The 25,679-nt window shown below is 34.2% G+C and overlaps 3 protein-coding genes across 3 annotated transcripts; all 3 read left to right on the forward strand.

Annotated features, from left to right (window-relative positions):
* Positions 1-6,658: 6,658 nt before the first annotated feature.
* LOC112525490 (COBW domain-containing protein 1) lies at positions 6,659-11,361 on the forward strand. Its single transcript, XM_025135639.1, has 9 exons — positions 6,659-6,848; positions 7,383-7,600; positions 8,106-8,220; positions 8,626-8,715; positions 9,208-9,369; positions 9,480-9,599; positions 10,488-10,598; positions 10,997-11,078; positions 11,146-11,361. The coding sequence occupies exons 1-9, from the start codon at positions 6,687-6,689 to the stop codon at positions 11,214-11,216; spliced, it is 1,131 nt and encodes a 376-aa protein (XP_024991407.1). The 5' UTR covers positions 6,659-6,686; the 3' UTR covers positions 11,217-11,361.
* Positions 11,362-13,661: 2,300 nt separating this feature from the next.
* On the forward strand, positions 13,662-19,282 carry LOC112525660 (probable methyltransferase PMT5). The gene is made up of 8 exons (XM_025135878.1): positions 13,662-14,173; positions 14,631-14,766; positions 14,996-15,236; positions 15,895-16,099; positions 16,351-16,529; positions 16,622-16,922; positions 17,835-17,967; positions 18,754-19,282. Exons 1-8 carry the CDS (start codon positions 13,662-13,664, stop codon positions 18,901-18,903), a joined length of 1,857 nt encoding a protein of 618 aa, XP_024991646.1. The 3' UTR covers positions 18,904-19,282.
* Positions 19,283-21,403: 2,121 nt separating this feature from the next.
* Positions 21,404-25,095, forward strand: LOC112524162 (14-3-3-like protein GF14 iota). Its single transcript, XM_025133852.1, has 7 exons — positions 21,404-21,479; positions 22,806-23,112; positions 23,836-23,923; positions 24,058-24,167; positions 24,294-24,442; positions 24,847-24,896; positions 24,961-25,095. Exons 1-7 carry the CDS (start codon positions 21,407-21,409, stop codon positions 24,979-24,981), a joined length of 798 nt encoding a protein of 265 aa, XP_024989620.1. The 5' UTR covers positions 21,404-21,406; the 3' UTR covers positions 24,982-25,095.
* The last annotated feature ends 584 nt before the right edge of the window (positions 25,096-25,679 follow it).

A 25,679-nucleotide genomic window follows, 5' to 3' on the forward strand; every position in this document is an offset into this window, starting at 1 on the left:
GTTGGGGTAGGGTGGTGGTGAGTGGTGGTTTATGATGGCAACAATAGTGGTGTGGTAGTGGGTTAGGGTAGGGGAATGTAGTAGAGATGTCGGGGTAAGTGAGGGGGTGGGGTGGGTGTGAAGACAACAATAGTCACATGGTGGTCAGTGGTGGTTAGATAGGGGTGGATGGCGGTTGTGAAAGCGATAGTAGTGGTGGGGGGTTAACAATTAAAGTAGTAGTAGCATGGTCGTGGTAGGAGCAAGAGATAGACGGTGATGGAATTCAATCCTTCACTTATGCCAATGAATGATCAATTCTTTAATTTGTAAAATTCAAAGGATTCAATCCATTTCAGTATGTGAACCAAACAAAATAATTAAAAATTGATCAATAATTAATCATTCTAATTCATTTGAATTATGCACACCAAACAATACCTGAGTTTTTATTATCTACAATAACAATACAATAAATAAATAATGACATCACATTATTCCTTAAAATAATGTTTAAATCGTGTACGTTTATTTTGTATAACAACGGATTTTTACAAAGTATTATAACAAACATATGGTTTTCTATTATTTTTACATATTTTAATCATTGACTGATATATTCAGTAACTACTGATAACATGGATGACAAATTATATTCTTATTATCGATTAATGAAAAATGTACATCAAAATCAACTAATCTTATGTAAACGTAGATTTAAAACTTGTTAATCAAGTAAAATTAAATTGGTATGAAATTGAAATAATTGAATTTTTGTTACACTAATCAAAATGCTTTCTTTAATATTATACAAATTAAATGAAAACAACGATAAACTTTGTTACATCTTTGATTTTTTTTTATTAACATGAATATCCAACCCGTTATACGAGCCGACTAATCCCAGGGTAACTATATGCTTTGTAGATATCCCGGAGTCATCGTATTTGAACCTCCATGGTCACAAGAGGATTTTTATTTCTCCTTGGATTTGAACCTGGGACCTTCTAGTACTTTTGACATTTGGAGCCAAACTCAAACCAATCAGACACTACCCTTATGGGTGAATTTAATTTTTTTTATATCATCATTATCTAAGCTCTATTTAATATTTATTATATTAATTTAGGATCGTATTTTAAAAATCGTCCAACCTGTTTTTTTTTTAACGAGATGCATCCACAAAATTGTGTTCGGTGTGGAATAAAAATTGCGTGTTTCAAAATCACATGTTTCATTCATGTTCTATCGACCATCGATGAAATCAAAACACATTAGATTTATATTTATTTCATTTAATTCAAGTTCACTTTCTTTTTAATTATGTATATTCATATGACTGATGGACAAGAATAAGACTTGAAAATTAGGAACAAGTGATTTTTATTCATCGGGGGTGAGGGCATGGTCTTGTTAGTTAACTTTTTTTGCTGTAGTTTTTTCGTTGTTTTGTTACAATATTTTTTTTTCTCTAGAAGGTGGTGAGTTTTTTTTCTATATATTATAGTTGGATAAAAAGTAACATACTTTAACTTGATTTTTATTTTGGGTACATACTTTCAAAACTTATATTTTGGTACCTAAGACGTAAAATTTTAAACATTTAAGTACCTGGGTAACCAATTGAAGCATTAACTGGTTATACCATGCTGATGTGTCGAGTGATGTGGTATCCAACTCAATATTATTTGTTATTCAACCCAATTTCATCTCATCACTCGCCACATCAGCATGGTAACCGCTTAATGCTTCAACCGGTTTATCTGGATACTTAAATGTTTAAAACTTTACATATTAGATACAAAAATGGAAGTTTCAAAAGTACATTACCCAAAATAAGAATCAAGTTAAAGTACGTTACTTTTTCATGTAATTTGCCAATTATAATATTTGTATAATAAACTCTTCTTTTATTTAATATATTGCTTTGTCTTAAAAAAAAAAAAAAAACCCTTTTGAGTTTTGCATAAGTTGAAAGAATATGATTTAAAAAGTAATTAATTGACAAATTTCTTTGTTTTTAAAGGAATTAAAATACAAAAAATAGTTAAGAAATATGTAAATATCATTGGATTTATCTTCAACTTCTTCGTCCATCGATATATCGACCACGGAATTGTTAGATGTCACCTTCGAATTTATAATGTCTTTTTTATAATTACGTGTCATTTTTAAATTGGGATATCGTTTTTTTTACTTTAACCATTTTTCGTTTATAAATAATACCTTATAATTGTGTTTTGCTTTGACAGTTCAATCTTACATTAAATTATATATTTATTTAAAATTTCAGTCAGTACAATAAAATTGGGTCTATAGAACGTCACTAATAAGTGAACATCCTAATAGATCATTTTGTAAACCGTAATTTATATGACAAATAATTAAGTGTCTTATCTAAAGGCGTTATAATAAGTTTATAGAACGCTTTTGAACGTCGTAACAAGTTTATTATGACACTTTTATTAAAAAAATGTCATATTCGTTGTCTTATAGAACATTATTTGAAAAAATGTTGTATAAACATAAGTGTCCTATAAAAAGATGAGTTTATATGATATTTTCTCAAAAGTGTTCTATAAAATAGCTAATGTAACGTTTTGTATTGAAAGTGACCAAAAAGTTTTTTTAAGACGTCAAAAAATGTCTTATAAACTCATTACAACGCCTTTATATAAGACACTTTATTTTTTAGTTCTATAAATTAAATGTCATTAAATAATCTATTAGTATATTTATTTATTGGTAATATCCTATAAATCTAATTTTATTATAGTAAATATTAAAATAAATAAAACATTGAATATAATAATATGAGGAAGGTTCCAAACCAAATGACATAGGTCAAGGAATGATCTTTGATGAAGTCAATTAAAATACAATATTGCAACTTGCATGTCACATGATATATGGATTATTGTGGTTGCTTATAGGGGTGAGCAGCGGAATCGGGTACCCAGTTATAGAACCAGAACCGTCTTGGAACCGCCGGTTTCAGAACCGGAACCGATATGAGTGGTTCCGGTTCCTAAAATACGGAACCGATTGAGAATGGTTCCGGTTCCGGTTCTCAATTTTCCGGAACCGTTACCCGCCGGGTACCCGGTATTTTTCAATAAAAAAATAATTATTATTTTTTAATACCAAATTTATATTAGGTTTACATCTTAAAAGCACGTCGTCATCTTCAATCTTCATCTAAATTCTTCATATAAAATGATTCGTATTTTTTCAAATTGTGTGTTCACTTGGATTCATAGTATGTAATCGTTAAACTTTGAACAATTACCATTATAGTATGTAATCGTTAAATTTTGAACATTTTCTATTAGTCTATTATGGTTTGTAATCATTAATCAATATTTGTAACCATTATTCTGTATAATTTGTATTTTTGCTTATTTATTTAGTGTTTTGGTATTGTTTTATTTTTTATTTCTAAATAACAAATTTTTAATATTTTAGGAAGCGGTTACCCGGAACCGGAACCGGTTTCGGTTCCAAAAATTTAAGAACCGCTCTAACCGGTTCCGGTTTCGGTTCCAATATCTCAAGAACCGCCGGTTCCGGTTCCTGTCAAAAAGGGCGGGTACCCCGCCTATGCTCACCCCTAGTTGCTTATGGTATATTCTTGTATTAATAATTTATTATAAAATTAAATATTAAATTATTATGTGGATAATTTTATAGTTTGATTGGATATTTATTGAATAAACGGTTGTCTGATTTATCATTATTCGTAATGGTCACCATTTTAAAAGACTAAAATTTATCTGTCATATCAGATTTCTACTAAACAAAAAACATCTTCAAATACTTATTCCAATTGTCAGATCTTTCAGAAGCTGTTTTTGTATTTTAATTCATTTTAATACACATACATAAATCTTCAAACATTTAAGACATATCTCAAGCTTTTAGATGTTAAATCATTCTTCAAGTTATTGCTTCAATAATTAACCCATAAAGTCTTTACAATATAAAAGTAGAAGCCAATGAATAAATGAGGGGTTGTTTGTTTACCTCTTAATGGTTTCATTAAGAGACAACATCTGAATCGTTAAGAGGTGAATCTTGTTTGGCAAAAAAAAAAAATAGTTTGCTTCTTAATGGTTCTAAAACCCTCTGAATGATTTTGTATAATGAGTCTCCCTTAACCATTAAGAGCCTTAATTTCATTGTACACAATTACCAAACAATTATATTTCATTTTGCATTATATCATGAGAGTATTTTAATCATTCGGACCACTTAATCATTCTACAGCAAACCATTCCGCAATTGCCAAATAGCCCCTGAGTGTACGAATCATCGAGTATCTAAATATTATTATAATTTTCATCAAGTTTTTTTATTGGATAAAATAATACAAGATAATAGATAGCAAGATTATAAAACAGATAAAATATTAATTTTTTTTTAGAAAATATACATTTACAAAAATAAATAAGTTTGTAGATTCAATTAAATGTTATCGATTGTATACAATAATTACGATTAATGTCGTGTTCTTTTACAAAACGTGTTATTAAATTATTACTAAAAAAAATTACTGATTTCTTAAGGAACAAAAATCGAAAGGAATTTCATTTCTTAAAGAATGGTTAATTCGATTAAAAACAATTACATTTTTTCTGTTTCATTATATAAATCTATTTTATTACATATTTAATTATCGTAAACCAAACGTAACTTAAATTCTCTAAAGCTAAACAATAAACCTACTTTTTTGGGTAACTGTAGATTTTGGGGGTAACTTAAACGTACCGACTAATCCCTCGAACGACCACGGATAGTCTGGAGTTATTACAGGTGAACCTCTATGGTCACAAGAGTTTTGACAGTGTCTGAATTCGAACCTAACGTAGATATGATTTTTTCACTGGATATCTATCGGGTATTATACAATAAAACATAAAAAATATATATAAAAGGACAAATAATTTTCTATAAATATTTTGACATATAATTGTTTGATTTTGAAGGTGTGAGTTTGACATCATGGAGACATTCAAACGTGGGATGATAACCTTTTGAATGCTCACACTTCACATCTTCCTTGAAAGCAACCCATTCTTTTACAATTAAGATTACAAGAATACCTAAATTGGAAGTTGTTACTGTTCTTTTGATTGACTTTTATGCAATGTTAGAAATTTAATTCATGGTTTTTCAAAGGGCATATTTGTAATTTCAAAAGTATTTAGGATTTTGTTTGTAAAATAATAAATTCATAATAAAATTAGTTTAATGTAAATATATTATATAAATGACATAATGAGATTGGGAGTTTGTTAGGGTTAAGACTAGGCATGGCAACGGGGTGCGGATAGTGCAGGTTTTATAATCCCCACTCCGGTTTTCAGTAATAGCCCTCGGTCCTAGCCCCGATCCCCGGCGGATATGGGGATTAACATCCCGTCCCTAGTCAAACCCCATAGTAAATATCCGCTAGTTTAAGTTTACTGGGGATCCCTAGACCCGGATTGAGTAACATCCCCCGTCCCGGCCCCGACACCGGTTTGAGTCTACCGGGGATCCCGGGCCCTGTAACCCATTTTAGTTGAGAATCCCCGTCCCCCTTTGGGTAGGGTGAGCGGGGTTTCCCATCGGATCGGGACAAATCACCATCCTTAGTTAAGGCTTCTTGTTTTATGTTCACTCTCAAATATATTTTTCTTATATATTACTTTACCTTAAATAAAAAATACTGAGCATTTTTTACGCATAACTCTAAATAGATATTACTGAAATTAATAAAATTTTGGTTAAGACGCTACAATGACATAAGGTGTTGTTACATAGTTTATTTTTAAACACGATACATTTATCTTATCTGATAGCAGTTTATACTAGTTTTAATATAAAATTTGAATGATACTATATTTTCATAAACTTTCTTCTAAAAATTCTCTTGATAGCAACTTTTATAAATGCAATTCTTTTTATTACACCCAAGTGATCGTATTTAAATTTCTATTCATTCAGATTTTTGGGATGAAATTAGGAGAGAATTTAAAAACAGAGAATTAAATAACCATAAAAAACATATGAAAAATATATTAATACAAATGTCAGATCCAAGATAATCATATGATCATTTTGTGTGATTTGTTTTGTTTTGGGGTTGTTTGTTTACCTATTAAGATGTAACATCTGAATTGTTAAAAGGTGAATCTTATTTGACAAAACAAAAGTCTGTCTTTTAATGGTTCTAAAACTCTCTGAATGATTTTGTATAATGGGTCTTCATTAACCATTTAACGTCCTAATTCGTTATAAACAATAACCAAACAAATATATTTCGTTTTACACAATATCATAAGAGTCTCTTAATCATTCCGACCACTTAATCATTTTACACAAAACCATTCAGCAACTACCAAACAACCCCTAGTGATATTTCATTGTTTTTTTAATTAAAAAAGGAACATATTTCTATTTAAAAAGCGATTATAACCATATTTTCTAATTATATACGTTTGGATAATTTCAATTTAATGGTTTGCTAACAATAGAGGATCTTTTCACTACAATTTCTTTGTTGTATTTTGGCCTTGATGATATGCTAACAATAGAAGGGGTGTAATAATCATTTTTCAAACTAAAGGGGAAGAACTGAAATTTGAACATAAAAAGGTTTAAAGACCGGAACAACAAAACAGGGGTTTTCGATTGACTGGAAAAATCGCACGACGAACACAGAAATGGAGGAAGAAGAGGAAGACCCGCCTCTCGCCGTCGAGATCAACGAAACCCTAGACCATAAATCGTTCAATCAGTCTCTCCAAGAGCATGAAAACGTAGAAGAATTTCCACCGGTCGGCGTGACTGTCATCACCGGCTATCTCGGAGCTGGCAAATCCACTGTACTGTTGCTAATTCGATCTTATCAGTATCTTTTATCATTTTAGCACTGTTGTAATGTACTTTCTCATAATGGAGTTAACTATGGAGTGTTTGTACCGATATAGAGGCCGTTTGTGGATATATGATCGTTGCTAAGTCGCAAACTATACCCTAGTTATTGAATAAGGAAGTACAATCAGGGAAGTTTATCTTAGGTTAAGCTTTCAGCTGGGAATTTTTTGAAAATAGATTGGCAATCACTGCATACCCAATTTTGTTATGGGTGGGTATGCTTGAAGTTTTTCTTTGAATGTTTGGGAGTTTGATGGCAAAAAATGTTGTCGAAAAGATATAGTGCGCTATGCCCATTAACTTGTACGTCATTTTGGAACCCTAAAACAATTGATCGTTTGGAATTATAGGCTTAAGCAATTCATCTCTTAAACGTCCATTCTGGAAATGTGTATATCCGGATGTTCATTTCCTTGGTAATGATGATATTTCCATTTATAACTTTCTTTTGTTATGTGTTGTGATTGTTGATTTCATTTCAGCTGGTTAATAATATATTGAATGGACAACATGGAAAGAGGATAGCTGTTATATTGAATGAGTTTGGGGAGGAAATTGGAGTTGAAAGAGCAATGATCAATGAAGGTGAAGGAGGTGCACTTGTCGAAGAATGGGTTGAGCTTGCAAATGGCTGCATTTGCTGCACTGTGAAACACAGCTTGGTTCAAGCATTGGAACAACTTGTTGACAGGAAGGAAAGGTAATTCCCTTCTAAAGAGACTTCTCTTATTTTGGTTGGAGCTTGTGTTTCTGTTGGAATTGCATATGCGATATATCATGTGGCTTCATATAACAGTTCTGTACGGCTTGCGTGTATTTCTGATGAGTATTCTTTTGTGTTGGTTTGTTATGAATTTTGTTAGTATGCTTGTTTTTATCGAATAATACGTGAGATGGTATTGGTATATCACATTTTGATATATCTTGTTTATGTAAAAGTACACATGTTCTATGTATAGATTAGCCTTCATGTATCCAATGGCATATCAATCATTTGAACACAGGTACGGATTAGAAATGAGTTGTGTAAGAATTGTCTTTTGATTTTTGGTTCTTCCTATCATCATACGTGTGTTTGTGTTAGTTGTTAAGTTGCATGTCGTAATTTGTAAGTGGGTTCTCTAGAATTTTGGAATGATTGCTCATGAAAAATTACATCTACATTCTAAAAGAAGTATTTATTTATTATATTTCTGTGTATGTAGATTGGATCATATATTACTAGAGACCACAGGGCTGGCAAACCCTGCTCCTCTTGCGTCTGTTCTTTGGCTGGATGATCAATTAGAATCAGCAGTCAAGCTTGACTCCATTATCACTGTAAGTTTCTTGTTCCAATGTAAAGTTAAATGTTTGCTTTTAACTGCATAATAGAAATTTAATTGCGGGTTTTTGCTGAATTCTTGCTCCAAATGAGCTTAAGATCAGCGACTGCCTCTTTTCCGTTATTTAGCTAATAAGCTAAACGCTCATATACAAACCGTGAGTCTAAAATGTTAACCGCCACCACTGTTCCATTTTATGCATAAAAGAATGTCTCTCATTTTGCTGCAACCCTTGCTGTACAACCCTTTTGTTTAGAAACATGGTAAGTGTTCTTGGTGGCAAAAGGCGTCGACTACATCACATGTGAATTAGCTTGATAATGCTTCTTTACTGTGTTGGGATTTGTGAATTAACTTGGCTGCATAAGTCTATATATCGCTGAAATTTATCCTCGGGCAGGTTGTAGATGCCAAAAATCTTCGTTTTCAGCTCAAGAAGCATGAAGACTCGTCCACGTTTCCTGAAGCCTTCTTACAGATAGCATTCGCAGTAAGTGCTAATTTAAATTTTGAACACATAATTTTTAGGTGTGCTCTTGCGCTGAGTCATGCACTCACGCCGATCATGGCTGATAACATCTTACTCAAGTAAGTGCGTTTTTCCCCATGAGAAAATTTTAATATATTTTTCAACGAACTGCAACTTTAAGAAGCATATGTATGCATACATATGTGTGTGTGTGTTTTATTTCTAATTGATTGTGTACTTTATTGGCTCATATCATGCCAAGCTTGGCTTGTTCAGATGAAGTCTGTTTTCAATGCTAATTCACATAAGATTTCAAGAAGTCAAGTCAAGATGCCAACTCATCTTGCTTAGAACTTCAATAATTCCTAGTAGAACTTCCGGTAGACCTATGGTCTTTGGACTGGATGATACTTTTCACCATTCACCATAATTTGTTTGATGGTCATATCATATGTTAGCTTTGAAGATTTCCGAACCTTTCACTTGCTCATTGTCTTCCATCGTTTGTTGTAGGATGTTGTAATTCTTAACAAGATTGATCTGGTTTCTCCAGATGCTCTAGAGGAACTCGAGAAGGAGTTGCATAATATTAATTCACTTGCTAATATCGTTCATTCTGTGATGTGTCAAGTAGATATGTCCATAGTATTAAATTGCAGTGCGTATGATGCTTCGGTTAGTGATTCGTCCTGCCTTCTCGTTCCAAATTATTTATTTGCTTAATGATTTATATGTGAATTTTGATGGCTATGATTTTTTGCCCACGATTTCTATTTACATTTCAGCATGCCGCTCACCTGGAACAGTTACTAGAAGAAAACAAGTCACTAACTACTACGGATCTTCATGATAGTGGTGTGAGGACTATGTGTGTTTGTTATACACAGCCGGTTGATCTTGATAAGGTATTTTGACCAGTAATTCATAATTTGTAGTATGCTTTCAGCTTTGTGAAGACCAATTGCTTGCCAGAAGAATGTAAATGATCAATAGATGTTAGGGTTCATTATTATCATCGGTTTCAAAATACCATGAACAGTATACCATCTCATGGCTTCTATAGGCTCAGCTCTGTAAACTCATATAAATTAAAATTATACAATTTAACTAAAATAACGACTAAACCCTCTTTATAAAATTGGAATAAAATGAAGATTATAATTTATACTAAGGGGCTGTTTGGTTGGTTTTCTATTAAGACCGTTATGTATAAAATTGTCTGTGTGTGGATTAATCGGTGTGTATAGATTGGAAATGTTTTTGTTTGAAGGGTTTTTCGGTAGATCGAAGGACCTTTTTTTAATTGGGAGGGGCAGGTTCAGAAAAATCTTGGCTTTCTGCATAAAGCTCCCCCTAGAAGCTTATTGAATAAACCACTACCAAACAGTCATATATAGCTGACTGAATAAGCCACTTTCTATATCATTAAATCACTACCAAACAGTCATATATAGCTGACTGAATAAGCTGTGTGTCCCATTAAGCTCATTAAGCTGCTAACAGACAGCCTTAAATGGTTCATATGGGGTTTATAAGTTTGGCTGACAAGCTGCCCTTGGCTCAGGTTTGCCAAACTTTTTGCAAACCGTCTTGCAAGCTTTCGTGACCCGTCTCATATCGCGTATGCCTCCAATGATGTCATCATCACTATGTTGGTCTTACTGATGTAAAATTTGAAACATTTCCTAGCCCCCCTGGAAAGTTGGCCATTGGCGTAGAGCTTTTGCTTTTACTACAATTTTCATTTTCGCTTCCACATAGATTTTGTATTACATCGTTGTGCATTCCCGCAGGTGCGTATATGGCTTGAGGAGCTCCTTTGGGATAAGAAATATGATATGGATGTGTACCGCTGCAAAGGTGTTCTAAGTGTCTTAAATTCTGATGAACTACATACAGTACAGGTAATCATTCATACATGAAACCCGTTTTAATGGTACACAGACAAGATTGGACTGGACAGAACTGGACATGCGAGAGTGAGGTAGGCGGGTGAAAGAATTTGTAGAAGGTTTTAGGGTTATAGTTTTAGTAATTTACCGATTTTGTCCCATCTTCCTGGTTTTTGTTCCACTTATTTCAATCGCGTCCTGTCCGAGTCTAATAGTGCACCAAATGTAGGACCTGTTTCTGTCCTGTCCTGTCCCATGTACTAGACACATCGTTATGCAACTCTTTAAGCAAAAAAAGTATAAATAAAAACGTCAATTTGCTGTGCGGCACAAGCACTTCCTAGTATATTTGTACCATCATTCAAGAACTCTCGACTATGAAACGGTTGTTGGATGTCTTGAATTTGCAGGCTGTGAGGGAGATCTACGAAATAGTTCCTGCTCGAAAATGGAAAAAGGGTGAAAAGCAAACGAATAAAATCGTGTTCATAGGTAAACTAATAAATTCATAATCTGGTAAGTAAATCAATGGAACTGGCCTTACTTTTGAGTTGTGCAGGCCGGTCGCTAAACGAGGATATTCTTCTCGATTCGCTCAGAGCTTGTGCCTCAACGTCGACAACGTGCTAAGTGTTGAACACGAATTTAATCTGTAGCTTCATGTTCCATATGTAACATTCTTTTTTTCCCCTGAAATTTTACTATTTTAGAACTATTGTATGCAATAAGAAGGAAGTCTTTGAATGGAAATCCATTTTTGCCATTTTTATGGTGCATCTGGGATGATCCAAAATTGAAACTCACATAAGAAAATGAGGATAAGGGGTTGTTTGTTTACCTCTTAATAGTTCCATTAAGAGATAGCCTCTTAATTGTTAGGAGGTGAATCTTGTTTGGCAAAAGAAAAGTCTGTCTTTTAATTGTTTTAAAACCCTCTGAATGATTTTGTATCATGGTCTCTTTTAACCATTAAGCGTCCTAATTTTATTGTAAAAAGTTACCGAACAAATATACTTCATTTTACACTATATTATGAGAGTATTTTAATCATTATGCATCAAATCATTCAACAACTGTTAAACATTCTCTAAATGGTTCAATTTAGCCGATATGGGACTTTCAATGGAGGCAGATTAATAAATAATTGCCTATGATATCATATAAGATCTGTAAAATTTTATCTGAACAATCTACGAGGGGAAGCCATTAAATAGATAGGGTATGGGTATGTTTTAAAATATATGGAGAATTAATGATACATATTTGAAATATTCGTTTTTTCTCATAAATTCAAAATATGTTTGATAATGTCGTTTTTATCTAGAAAAAATAAGGGGAAAAATCAATTTAAAATTTAAGTCGTCTAACGGTTCTCAAGCTACCAAACTTTGAGGGTGACATATTATATATTAATGACTAAATATAAATTAAAACAGGTCAACGACCTCTATTTGCTTAAATTGTTTTGATCAACTAACTCCAACATAATTAAATTAATTATATATTTTTGAGTTTAAAAAAATTAAAAATAGCCCTCCTCTCTCTCTCTCTCTTATCTCCGGCTTCAAATATTTAAAATCTTAATCTTAGATGAAAAAGAATCATATGAAATAACATATTATGTACAAGTTGTCAAAGTTATCATAATTTCATAAATTCTCAAAAGAAAGTCCCCCATTTAATTCTAAGGATTCTCATCTGTAGAAAAAAAAATCATTTGTCCTTTCTTCAGTAATCATTTTTGGAAAGTTCTTCAAATTCAGATAATTTCATTGTGTTGAAGTTGCTCTTGTTAACCAATACTATGAGTAAGTGAATTAGTGAGTAGCATCTCCACTGGATTCTCCAAAATGAAGAATCAAAACTTCAAATCTCGATAAAAAAAATTACATCTAACTCAAATAGATTTTTTATTTTGAAGATTATAAAATTGATTATATTATTAAAATATTAATTCTCTTCATAAACATTTTAGCCTCCATGTTATTGGTGGAAATATTATAAAGATTTTCTTTATCTCAGGATTGGGTTTACGTAAGATAAAGTTGTTTTCGTAAAACAACATTTTTACACTCGAACATTCACAACAAAATATTGTGAAGATAAAAAAAAGCTGAACTTTTGCAACAAAAACACTGTAAAAATTACCGTTATAATATTTTCTATCAAATTTTAAATGTAAAAATGTTTAACATATGATGCGTAACAAACAATGTGTAACAAAAAATAAAAGAATCAACAAAATGAATAATAAAAAGTAAGATAGAGAAATGAAAACGATTAACCGAAATTACTGGACTGTCTTTCTCTTTCTCCCCCTAAAAAACTGCTCTCTATCTCTCTCTCATTGTCAATGGCGAATCACAACTACTATTGAGCTTTATCCCCAGAAAAAGCTTAATCGAATCTATGCATGTACGTATATACATTCCTCTCTATCTATTCAACACTTTCAACGCCCTCGTAATTGCTTGAAAACCCTAATCATTACGGTGGTTATCGGATTTTTCATCGTCTCTTAAGATTGGTGTGTCTAACTGTGTATTTATTACATTTTGGAGGCGTGTTTGAGTTCTATTCATTGGCTTTATCTGTATCTGGTCCTTTCAGATCCATCTCCATTCTGTGAAGAAGTATGAATTTTTGGTGCCACTTGTAAAATTGTGTCTATTCTTTTGGATTTTGATATTATATTAGGTTATAATACGAACTTCTGATGACAATTGTAGGTTGATCTGAAGAAATTTCTGCTGTCATTTGGTTGATTGAACTGGAAATTGTTTGGTTCTGGAATTGAGGATTCTGAGTGTGATTGGTTGCTCAATCTACTTCACTGATATCCATCGAGTGTTTAATCTCGATTTGAGGGTTTGATGTCATGGGATTTTGCTATTTGCTGTCATGATCGTAGATAAATCCAATTAGCCTTTGAAAATTAACTATTTCCCAAGTGATAGTACTTCCGAGAGATTTTATGTTATGATACGTGACGTATTTTTTAGAAGTTTAAGGTGAAACGGTAGTTTTATAGTGCTTCTGGAAGCCAAGTTGTGGAAGTGGGTTGCGCATTTGGATATGAGAAGGCGCTTGATCAAAAAACTTTGTATGGTTTTTGGACCTAGATTGCCAAGGATATGGTTAATCCTTTGTCTAGTTAGTGTTTTTGTACTTATTATTTTGTCAGGTTCGTCTTCTTCTAGTTCCTTTGACTCAGTCACATTGACTGTGAAACCAGACATTTATGCAAACTACCGAAGACTAAAAGAGCAAGCGGTAAATGACTATGTGGATTTAACTAGTTTATCTTTAGGGGTTAGTAACCTGAAGGAGCTTAGGATCTGTGGAAAGGAAAAGGAGCACTACGTTCCTTGCTACAACGTGTCTGCGAATCTTTTAACTGGGTTTAAAAATGGTTTGGAGTTTGATCGACATTGTGAAGTATCACAAGGTGAACCGTACTGTTTGGTTCGTCCTCCAAAGGACTATAAAACACCCCTGAGTTGGCCAGTTGGTAGAGATGTGATATGGAATGAAAATGTGAAGATAACCAAAGACCAATTCCTTTCTTCAGGGAGCATGACGAAAAGGTATTTTCTTTTTTAATGTGAAGTTGGATAAATAAGTGAAAATAGGAAACCTTAAGTTATTTCTCTCATGGATACAACTTTATTTACTTAATTTAGACACTGTTAGCAAGCAGTGCTAACCCCATGTCAAGTAACTTATTAAAATTTTCAACTATGTAATCAATAATATCAGAGTTGTTTTACTCGAAAGATAAATTAAAGTCATGATGCAAGCACTCTGCCGTGACCAATATATGCCCTGAAAACCTGGGGCATCACATGGCCCTGTATTAAAAACAAGTGTCAGTCTCAAGTTTCAGTTAATTCTTCGACATATGAGTTGGAACCCTTAGTATTTAACAAGCACCCCACTGGCCCACTCATACTTCTTAAACTATACTAACACTCACTAACGCACTGGAATATTGTGAATTTTATTATAGCTTTTTTTGACATATTCCCTTGAATCTTCTTTTAGGTTAATGCTAATGGAAGAGAACCAAATTTCTTTCCACTCAGATGACGGATTGACGTTTGATGGTGTCAAAGATTACTCCCATCAAGTTGCGGAGATGATAGGACTGGGAAGTGATGCGGAATTTCATCAAGCTGGTGTAAGTATTGACAGATACTCCACAGCTTTTCTTAATTGAATTTAATGATGATTTCATTTGTAGCGCTGAGCTTATGATGCGCAATGGATTTTCTTCATTAGCTATATGGAACCTCTGTTTATAGACTCTATAACAAATGAATATATGATCATCAGTGTACTTCACCTCTTTTTGGGGGAAAAGCAATTTTATTATGCCTTGGGTGATTCACTTTAAATGCTGTTAACAGGTGCGCACAGTACTTGATGTTGGTTGCGGGTTTGGTAGCTTTGGGGCTCATTTGCTCTCACTTAAACTAATGCCTGTTTGTATGGCTGCATATGAGTTAACTGGTAGCCAAGTTCAGATATCCCTTGAAAGAGGTCTTCCAGCAATAATTGGCAACTTCAATTCTAGGCAGCTTCCGTTTCCAGCATTGTCATATGACATGGTTCACTGTGCAGAATGTGGTATTCTGTGGGATGACAAAGGTACTTTCGCCAGTTGGGTTATTATTTCTTCATACCCATGAACACATTCTTGTCTTGGATGATTGACCTTTGGCTGCACCATAGTTCATAGATGTGAAAGCCGTTTCATATTTAAAAGGTGTATGTACTTATGTTGGTGGTTAGTATTTTATGTTTGATTTCTACAACTCAAATTTTAAAAAGAATTATATCCTAACCCTTTTTCCATCAACCACATATAGTTTTTCTACTCCTTGCTCTCTATTTACTTGACAATATCTTTTTGGAACTATAAAGACAATCCAGGATGAGTTGGTACCTGACTTGCAGTTCTACTGGATTTTCTCAAATATTTAGTAGTTATTGGTTCTATCTAGTCGTATGTTTACTTGTTAAATGAACTATAATGCAAATGCCAATGTCACCCCTGCTTTACCTCGGATCTGTTATCATCTTATAGACATCCTTCAGAGAAATTAATCACTTTATTGAATTATGTTTCAGGTGCTAAATTATGGCTCCTTCCATTCTTAGTGTCATGTTTCTTTTTCCAAATCTTCCATATCAGTTGATGCTTATTTATTCATAGTAGAAAGATCCACTTCCCAATGTTCCTACTCCCTGTAACTAGTGTAAAAGTACTGTTCTTTTCTTCCTAACAAAGATTTTCATGAATCAGATGGATTGTTGCTTATTGAAGCTGACCGAATACTTAAGCCTGGAGGTTACTTTGTTTTACATGGGAGTTCATTAAGTACAAAGAAGGGAAGCATGGCCAGCCCTATTGAAGAATTTGCTCGGAAAATCTGTTGGACATTTATAGCTCAGCAAGAAGAAACTTTCATCTGGCAGAAAACCATTGATGCCCAATGCTACTCATCTAGGTAAAGGCTAGTAGAAGTACGCATGTCTTGACTTTGATCTTACGTTTCTCATTGTTCATCATGAAGGATTTTTTTTCTTTCTTATGCAATGTGATTGCATTCTTCCTTTTGGAAGTGTCACTTAACTTCTCCACTATTGTATCGCATAATGTATAATTCACCTTCTATTTATCATTAGTTTCCCCTTTTCCCAGTTCTAGGTAAATATTTAAGGAATTTTTTGTTGAAATCTATCTCGTTCTTGATTGTAGCGTGCAGGGTGCTATCCCTCCTTGTAGAGAAGAAAGGGAGGATATTCAGTCCTATTATCAGCCACTTGCATCTTGTGTGGGAGGGACTACAAGCAAGCGCTGGGTTCCCATTCAGAACAGGTCTTCTGGTTCCCAGATGATCCCTGCTGAGCTTGAAATTTATGGAAAGCATTGTTCCAGTTCTGTTTAATTTATTTTTTAGCTGATGCGTAGGTTCAACACTCCAACCAACTATTCTTACACCTACAATGTTTACATCTGTCTACAGGAGTTCAGCAGGATGAATTCTATGAAGACTTTGAATCTTCATTATCAGCTTTAAGAAACTACTGGTCTTTACTTACACCCTTGATTTTTTCTGATCATCCTAAAAGGCCGGGTGATGAGGATCCATTACCTCCATATAATATGATAAGAAATGTGATGGACATGAATGCGCATTATGGTGGTTTGAACGCTGCATTTCTGGAAGAAGGAAAATCAGTGTGGGTGATGAATGTTGTGCCTATCAGAGCAAGTAACACGCTCCCAGTCATACTCCATCAAGGTTTTGCTGGTGTTTTGCATGATTGGTAAGGACTTGGTTCCTAATTCCTTGTACGTGTTACTCCCTCCATAAGTCCACCCCTAGTGAAACAAGCCTCCCCTCGAACTTTAAGCAAAATTAACATCATTTTGTAGGCTTTTTAAGAAATTTATTTTGGGAACTTATCAACTAGAATGCTACAGTTTTTTATGATGTATTTCTTCTCATAACTTGCTATTTTAGCCGACCAGATTAGTGTCGTTCAAACATGCTTTTTCATGAACAAATGATAACTTAAATCTTTTCTATAAAATCCATACAAAAGCAATCTCTTTTACATGTATGGTGATAAAATGAATTTCAATTCTTATAATTAATATACTAAGAGCGACTTGTGGTGATCCGCTCATCAGAAAGACCAAATCTTACTTTCTGAGAAAAAAATGTTCTTTATTTCGGATGGGGAGTATATCTGAGTTGGAATGTTCTGCAAACATTTTTGTCAACATATTATGACCAGGGTACATGAGCATATGCTTCTCCTCTAAGGGGCCGTTTACTAAACGCTTACCCAGTCACATTACCTTATCGGATGAATATGGTAGGACCAAGAATCTTACCCAGTAAGAGCTGCATGGACCAAGATTCTTACCTAGTAAGTGAGAGCAGGACTCTTACCATGGTTAACGCTTATCGGGTCAATTGTTGCATACGATGCCGTTTTGGTGGACTAAAATATTACCCGGTAAGTAAGTGATATGTTGAAAATTTTACTTAGCGGGAAAGCGTTTGGTAAACGGCCCCTAAGTTTAGGAAACTTGAATGTGGTCGAAAATTTTGCACGAAGACTTGAATGTTGAATGTTGCTTCTAGTCGATGGTTGTGAGCAACTGCCATGGGCATATGATGTAAATATCCTCAACTTTCTATTGCTTATGTGGACCATATTCAACTGCAGGTGTGAACCCTTCCCTACTTACCCACGGACATACGACATGCTTCACGCGAATGGGCTCCTCTCATACCTTATGTCGGAACGATGCAGCATCACAAACTTACTATTCGAGATGGATCGTATCCTACGTCCTGAGGTAAGGATCTTCATCTAGGCTATTTACATCCAACATTTTCGTTTGTCTTGTATATGGTGCAAGGATAAAGAAAAATGCCGTTGTGGGTCTGTTCTTTGAAGAATTTAGATAGGACCCATGAAATGAAAGATGGAAAACAAATCTTTGAATGGTTCAAACTAGAAGCACAATGTGTAATTCAGGGACATTCCAATCTTTTTGGAGGCCCTGCTACACCTGGTCTGTACGAAAACTATAGATCGTCTGAAATGAGTAATAAGTAATATAAAATTTAATATCATATTAAAAAAATGTTACAAATTAAAACAACAAAAATGTTTAAAATGACAAAGTGAGAAGAATATCAGAGAGTCGTTTTTGTTTGGTAAATTCTGAAATTAAATAGCCACTTCTGATTTTGAAAGACATTAGATTGATCTTTATTGAGGTGAACTGTATAAATCCAGGTCCCAAGCGCGAGTAATCTGGGGCCTGTTCAAAAACTAAGATTTAACATGCTAATCGACGGCCCTCATGTGTATCTTCTAGTTCCTATATCGGTTCTTTGTTTCTTGCTTTGGGTTTCTTTTTTCATTACCATGGTTTGTTGTATTGTACAACTTATCCGAGCATAATTGCTGCAATCTTTTACCTCCCATAGTGAACTTGATGCAACACTTTACTCTTTGGGATAGAGGTCAAGTCTGCATACATCTTACCCTTCCCAGACCCCACTTGAGGTGGGATAAACTAGCTTTGGTTTGGATTAGTGAGCATAATGTGATTCAATTTTTGGTGGTTTTCCAGGGATGGGTTGTTCTATCGGATGAAGTGGGGTCCATAGAGAAGGCTCGTACAATTGCTACACAAATACGATGGGAGGCAAGGGTGATCGATCTTGAAAATGGCAGTGATCAGAGGATACTTGTTTGCCAAAAGCCGTTTGTAAGAAAATGAATCTTGCAGCCAATGTAGGTTAATCGTTCCTTGGATGTTATACAAGTCTGGTAATGACTCCACATGTAAACGACACATACGATGATGGTACCAGATTCCTAACGAAGGCGCAAGGTGAAAGAAGCTCTACACTTGAAATTTTTGGCATGAGTGTATCGTAGATAAAAAAGAAGCTTGAGAGTGAAACAAACCGAAGCGTTTGTGAGCTGTAGATTAGAGCAAGTTTTGCTGCCACGAGTATTTTTTTTGGAAAGGAATTCATTCATCCGAATTTGTTTTCGTCTATCTTTTCATGTTTCTATGCTCCTTTTTGATCAATTTTGTAACTCGAAATTACATTTGAAAGAATAGGCGGCAAAGGTCATGTAACGTTCAGTTTGGAAGACTGTAAGGGCCTGTTTGATTTGGTGGGATTTAGAATTGAATTTGGTTTTAAAGAAAGTTTGGAATTAAAATATTGGAATTTCAATTAAATTCTACACACGTTAGATAAAATAGGAAAAAATTAGGATTTTAATTTATATGGGTTGGGAGGACGCACTATCTTTTAAATAAATTAGGGATAATATATTCATATTTGATTAAAGGGTTGGGTTCAAGTGAGACCAAAATTTTTTCATGAGACCTGTAAGACCAATTTATTTTCATTAATCAACTTTATAAGCTATTGATCGAATGTTCTAAAGTTGCACGGTGACAATTTTGTGATTATTGAGAAATCTCGTAGCAATTTTGTGATAATGAATGTTCAGATTGTAGATTTAATCCAAGGGTTGATAATTGGTCTTATGGGTTTCACGAAAAACTCTTGGTCTTAGGAATGACAACGGGCCGGGTTCGGGTCGGGTATTGGTATCCCCGTCCCCGAAACCGATAGCTAAAACCGTCCCGATCCCCGTCGGGGATCTTATCGGGGATCCCCATCGGGTCCCCGCGGTTTCCCCGATCCCCGTTGGGGAACCCATTAAGGGTAAAAATTCTCTTTTTCATCGTTGGTTATAACCGAACCCGAAACCGATATGAAAAAAATTACAATATGTTAATTTTCAYAATTAAAAGTAAATTACAATTTTTTTAAAGATCTAAGTTTAAATGTCTCAAACATAATTGAACCAATTACAAACAATGTATTATATTACAATATAAAACTAAACAAAAATTTGAACATCATACAACTAAAATCATGGTTTTTGACAAATAAACTAGACTTTTCGTGAGCTTTATTTGGGTTGTTGAGGTAAAGTGGATAATTTTTAAAAAAAATTTAATGTTACTTTTTTTAAAGATATAATATATATATATATATATATATATATAAATTAAAATAAATATATATATATATATACATATCGGGCCGGGCCGGTGATCACCGTCCCTGTCCCCGTTAAAATCCCCGAATTCGTCCCCGATCCCCGTCCCGTCCCCGATAAAATGTCCCCGAACCCGGCCCGAAAGTTTCGGTTTTCGGTTTTCACCGTCGGTTTCGGTTTTTTTTGCCATCCCTACTTGGTCTCACATGATCCCAAGTCTTCATTCAATAATCACAAAATTGCCACGAAACTTCTCAATAATCATAAATTTATCACCAATTTTGTGATAATGAATGTTCAGATTGTAGATCTAAACCAATTTCGTTCGGTTTGATTTTTTGTTCCATATCTTTATTATTTGGTTTCAATCGGTTCGATTCCAACCCGATCATACACACTACTACAACCAATCTCATAAATAGTTTATAATATTTAATTATTTGTAAATATACAAATAAAGTATGTATATTAAAATAATCTCAACAAACTCTTGAATTCTTTTCAACAATTTATATAAAATGGGATATGTTTTTCTACGTGTATGTAATTAAAGTGAGGTTAAGAACAACAACCTAAAAAATAAAAGTTAAGAAACATCGCATAACCATTAATTTGTACTATATATATATATATATATATATATATATATATATATATGCATATAATTTTTTTTTTCTGATATGCATATAAACACGTGTATAGAAGGCATGAAAAATTTTCAATTACTTATATGTATGTGTGTGTGTGTGCGCATTTTGGACAAATTTCTTGTGTGAACAAGTATATACCGTACAAATGAATGGTTATTAAGTTGTTTCTTGTTTTTTTCATTTTTTTACGATTATCCTTGAACCCTCTATAATTAATATGACTCGTAAAAACACATTAATATAAAATATAGGTTCAAAAAGGTACTTTTTAAAAATAGAGGGGAGTAAAACGTATATAAATAGAAAGTACAACTTCCCGACAGAATGGGATCCCGAGCCCCCGAAGAGACCACACGATTTGCGCGCTATTCTCCCCCATTTCTTCAAACCAAGCCGACGGTCCAGATTTAGTCTTATGCTTCCTCCATCTTTAATTACTCCCTCTTTCCCTAATAACCTCCTCTCTAGATCATCATCATCCTGATCCTCAACGGTATTTCGTGATCCGATCGATCGATTATACTTGCAGAATCAATCAACAAAATGTCGAACGAAAAGGAAAGAGAAAATCATGTTTACTTGGCGAAGCTGGCCGAACAAGCTGAGCGTTATGAAGGTATATATCAACTTCATCTGTTGATTTTTGGATGTGTGAGTTTGTGTTTTTATGTACATTTGTCTTTTGAGATGGATATGATCTTTTGCTGTTAGTTTGATTAGGTATGTTGAATGTATGCTGTACAATGGATATCAGTTGAAAATTTGGTGTACGATTTGGTATCAACTTCATCTGTTGATTTTGGATGTGTGAGGGTGTGTTTTTTGACGTGCATATTTGTTTTCTGAGATGGATCTTGGGATGTTAGATTGATCGGAATTTCGTTTTGATCAGTATCAGTTAATGAATGCTGTACAAAATCATAACAATTGAAAATTTGGCGTAAAAACGGATGGATGATTTGTATCAACTTCACCTTGATTTGTACATGTGAGTGTTTGGTCTCTTAACGTACATTGGTGTTTGGTGGATGTTTGAATGTTGTTTTGATCTTCACCACTGTCTGCATGCTGTCCAAAAAAGTTGAAAATTAGGTGTTCAGAAGGGGCGGATTATTTGCTACCAACTTCCTCTGTCTATTTTATATGTACGAGTGTATTTGTTAACGTGTGTTTGTCATGACATAAGCATTTATGGTGTAAGATGTCGCCTTGCAAAGTTGCTTTCTTCTGTATCACTGTATGCATGCTTTATAATGGATTAACTGAAATTTGGTGTGTGTTTTTTACGTCTTTGTGTGTGAGATGGATCTTTGATTCTGTCGTTGGATCAATTTGGAATCATGCTGTTTTGATCCGTATCACTATACTACTATAGTCATGCTGAATGATGAATATTAACTGAAAATTTGGTAAAAAAGGCATGGATGGTTTATATACGGAATTACGGATTACAGGAAGAACAGGGTGGGGTAATGTTGGCTTTAGGAAACAAATGTATACCTGATGTGTTGTTTCTTTAATATTGTATACTGTAATATGTTATAAGTCGGAACCTGAAATGGGGAACGGGGCCAAGGATTGAGGAGGATATAGGTTAATAAATTTCTCACGGATTCAAATATGATCTCTATAAATGACTTCGCATGGAAATTGTATTTTTAGTACTAGAAATGTCTCTTTTCTGGCAACAGGTAAAAATTGGAATTTTTTTTATTTGTTGTGTATAATCTAATCCACTCTTGATCACTATTTGATCATTGATAAGTTGGCAAATTGGAAGTTTGCTTATCAACTTGCATAGCACATCTCTCATCTGAACTTTTGACTGGCTTCTTGAAATTTCTTTAATGGAATGTAAAGATGAAGCTTAATCTGAATGAAGATACTTTGACTGTACGTGTGTGTCATGATGGTCATAATTATGTTGGATTCGTAATTACAGAGATGGTTGAAAGTATGAAGAGTGTTGCAAAACTTAATGTTGAACTTACTGTTGAAGAGCGCAACCTCCTATCAGTTGGATACAAGAATGTCATTGGTGCAAGGAGGGCATCTTGGCGTATTATGTCATCAATTGAACAAAAGGAGGAATCAAAAGGAAATGAAGGCAATGTCAACCTGATCAAGGGTTATCGTAAAAAGGTTGAGGATGAACTTTCCAAAATTTGCAGTGACATTCTCGATATCATAGATAAGCATCTGATACCCTCTTCTGGCTCAGGAGAAGCTACTGTTTTCTACTACAAGATGTGAGTCATGTTGACTTGTTATGCTATTACTCACTTTTTGGTGATTGTATGATGTGATATGTGCTTTTCTCCTCGCTCTCTTTTTCTTCCTTTTGATCAACTTGTTGATCATACTACCATAATTGCCAGAATTGAGTTTTTTGTTGTCCATCTTTCTGTTGCAGATTGTAGTTCTAATCTTTTAAATATGCAGGCTTTCCAAACTTACCTTTTGGTGTCCTAGCATACCATATTGAATCTTTTAGGCAAGGAAGTTATATTTAGGTACATATGATGATAGAGGCAGGTTCAAACGAGAACGATACCCGTTTAAAAGAAAACAAAAATGGGCAAATCACATATAAAATCACATGTGAATTTACATTAATGGTCAAAAAAGTGTCCGCGCGACTTGTGGCAGGGTCTTCAGGTCGCCGGCTAGGTCACCTGAATCATATGTGATTTTGTATGTGATGTTAGTGTAAAATCGCATCTGATTCATCCATTTTCGTGTTTTTTTAAATATGTACCGTTCTGGTTTGATGCTACCTCTATAATGATAAGTTCCTTTTTACATGCAAGTAGTGCATTAAATAAGCTCCTATCCTATCACATGATAGGAATTAAACTTTACCAAATTCCATCTTTTTTAACTATGTAGTGTGTCGATATTCCTTGATGCTTATCGCCTATTTTATAAATTTCAACTTCTTATTTTGTTTTTTATGTTCAAATTATCCACAGGAAAGGTGACTACTACCGGTACCTTGCTGAGTTCAAGACCGACCAGGAAAGGAAGGATGCTGCTGAACAGTCATTGAAGGGCTATGAGGCACGTTTTTTCTCTCCATAAAAGTATATAGATGCAGTTTTACACTTGTATATAGTACTAATTTTTGGTTTATTATCTTGTATGGGCGATTAACATTCTTTATTCGACATTTCTTTATTGATCTTTCGGTGTAGGCTGCTTCTGCTGCTGCAAATACAGACCTTCCTTCAACCCACCCAATCCGTCTTGGCCTGGCACTCAATTTCTCAGTTTTCTACTATGAGATTATGAATTCTCCCGAGAGGTAATGTTTATGCAACATCTCTATATATTCGTATTAAAAGTATTGTAACCAAATTGCATGAAGTCGACTTCATAACCAAATTGCATGAAGTCAACTTTATAAGTATTGTAACCAAATTGCATGCAGGGCCTGCCATTTGGCTAAACAAGCTTTTGATGAGGCAATTGCTGAGTTGGACTCCTTAAGTGAGGAATCTTACAAAGACAGCACCTTGATCATGCAGCTCTTGAGAGATAACCTCACTCTTTGGACCTCTGATTTACCCGAAGATGGAGGTATTCATACATTTCACCTTCAATCTTATATTCAGAGAAAAAAATAATTGAATCATCCGTAGGAATAGTGCATGTTTGATCCGCTTACCGGGTGTCACTTACCTTAGTGGATGAGCATGACAAGGACCAATAATTTTACCCGGTAAGAGGTATACCAAGGACTGATAATCTTATCCGGTAAGGAAGGAAGAAGACTTACCTTGTAAGCACTTACGGGGTAAAAAAATCTTACCAACAATCCGTTTTAATGACCGAGAATGTTACCCAATAAGATAAGTGAGGGTGGTGGCTTTTACCAATAAACGCTTAACTGACAAGTGTTTGGTAAACACTAAACAACCCCTATATCTACCTTATACTTGGTGCAAACAGAATTGATGAGAGAGTCATGGTTTTGGTTTCAGGTGATGAAAACCACCCGAAAGGCGAAGAATCGAAATCAGCTGAACCAGAGGTTAGTTAGCACATGGCAATAGGTTATAGTTTGTATGGAAACAACTAATGATGTAATCTTGCAGGAGAAGAAGCAGCAGCAGTGATGGGAGAAACTAGGAAAGCCCATGGTGGGCAGTAGGCATTGATAAGAGAGTATTATTGGTATGGGGTTATCTTTTTATACAAAAGGGAATCAATCCATGTTTTTGGTTTTGGATCTTGTTTCAGTTTCTCTTTGTTCTCATCTTACTACCTCTCATAAGAGCTTTTCATGTTGTTTCCATAAATGGAAATTTTATCATCCCATACAGAGATATCATTATTTTCAGACTTTCCTTTACCCAATTCTTATTATTTTTTTTAATGGAAATACCTAAAAATAACCCAAATACTAAGAAATTGCCGTATGGTCATCCTTTAGATCTTTTGCTTCACTTTAGGTTGATTGTAGGTGATGCGAGGAGAAATGGTGACAAGACTTGCAGAATATACGAATGACATTGATTTTTTCATCGTTATGATGTCTTGTTATAATTGTACAAAGTCCGAGCTAAATCATTGTTTAGCGGCCTTACTGTGAGGCTCTGAATTACCCATGGATGAGAATTTCTCTTGGATCATATGTTAGGTCCGTTTCCCACAAGAATCGACTATGACAAGAAGTTGTAACAACAAAGTTTTCAATAAGATACATCAACCTCATATTTCACATGTAGGCTTTCATTAGTAAAGAGTTTTGAAGAATCCTGTTAGCTTTGAGACTAAAATCAGAATTAGGATCAGTTCAAGATCCTTGGTGTCT

This window comes from Cynara cardunculus, assembly GCF_001531365.2.
Source record: "Cynara cardunculus var. scolymus isolate 2C chromosome LG 13, CcrdV1, whole genome shotgun sequence".
In the NCBI taxonomy this organism is placed as follows: domain Eukaryota; kingdom Viridiplantae; phylum Streptophyta; class Magnoliopsida; order Asterales; family Asteraceae; genus Cynara; species Cynara cardunculus.

Bases quoted from the DNA above. Each gene is read 5' to 3' on its own strand.
- LOC112525490 (XM_025135639.1), top strand. From the start codon at position 6,687: ATGGAGGAAGAAGAGGAAGACCCGCCTCTCGCCGTCGAGATCAACGAA. The intron at 8,221-8,625 runs GTAAGTTTCTTG...ATCCTCGGGCAG, and splicing joins AGCTTGACTCCATTATCACT to GTTGTAGATGCCAAAAATCT. The intron at 8,716-9,207 runs GTAAGTGCTAAT...CGTTTGTTGTAG, and splicing joins TCTTACAGATAGCATTCGCA to GATGTTGTAATTCTTAACAA.
- LOC112525660 (XM_025135878.1), top strand. From the start codon at position 13,662: ATGAGAAGGCGCTTGATCAAAAAACTTTGTATGGTTTTTGGACCTAGA. The intron at 14,767-14,995 runs GTAAGTATTGAC...TGCTGTTAACAG, and splicing joins CGGAATTTCATCAAGCTGGT to GTGCGCACAGTACTTGATGT. The intron at 15,237-15,894 runs GTACTTTCGCCA...TTCATGAATCAG, and splicing joins TATTCTGTGGGATGACAAAG to ATGGATTGTTGCTTATTGAA.
- LOC112524162 (XM_025133852.1), top strand. From the start codon at position 21,407: ATGTCGAACGAAAAGGAAAGAGAAAATCATGTTTACTTGGCGAAGCTG. The intron at 24,443-24,846 runs GTATTCATACAT...TTTTGGTTTCAG, and splicing joins TGATTTACCCGAAGATGGAG to GTGATGAAAACCACCCGAAA. The intron at 24,897-24,960 runs GTTAGTTAGCAC...GTAATCTTGCAG, and splicing joins CGAAATCAGCTGAACCAGAG to GAGAAGAAGCAGCAGCAGTG.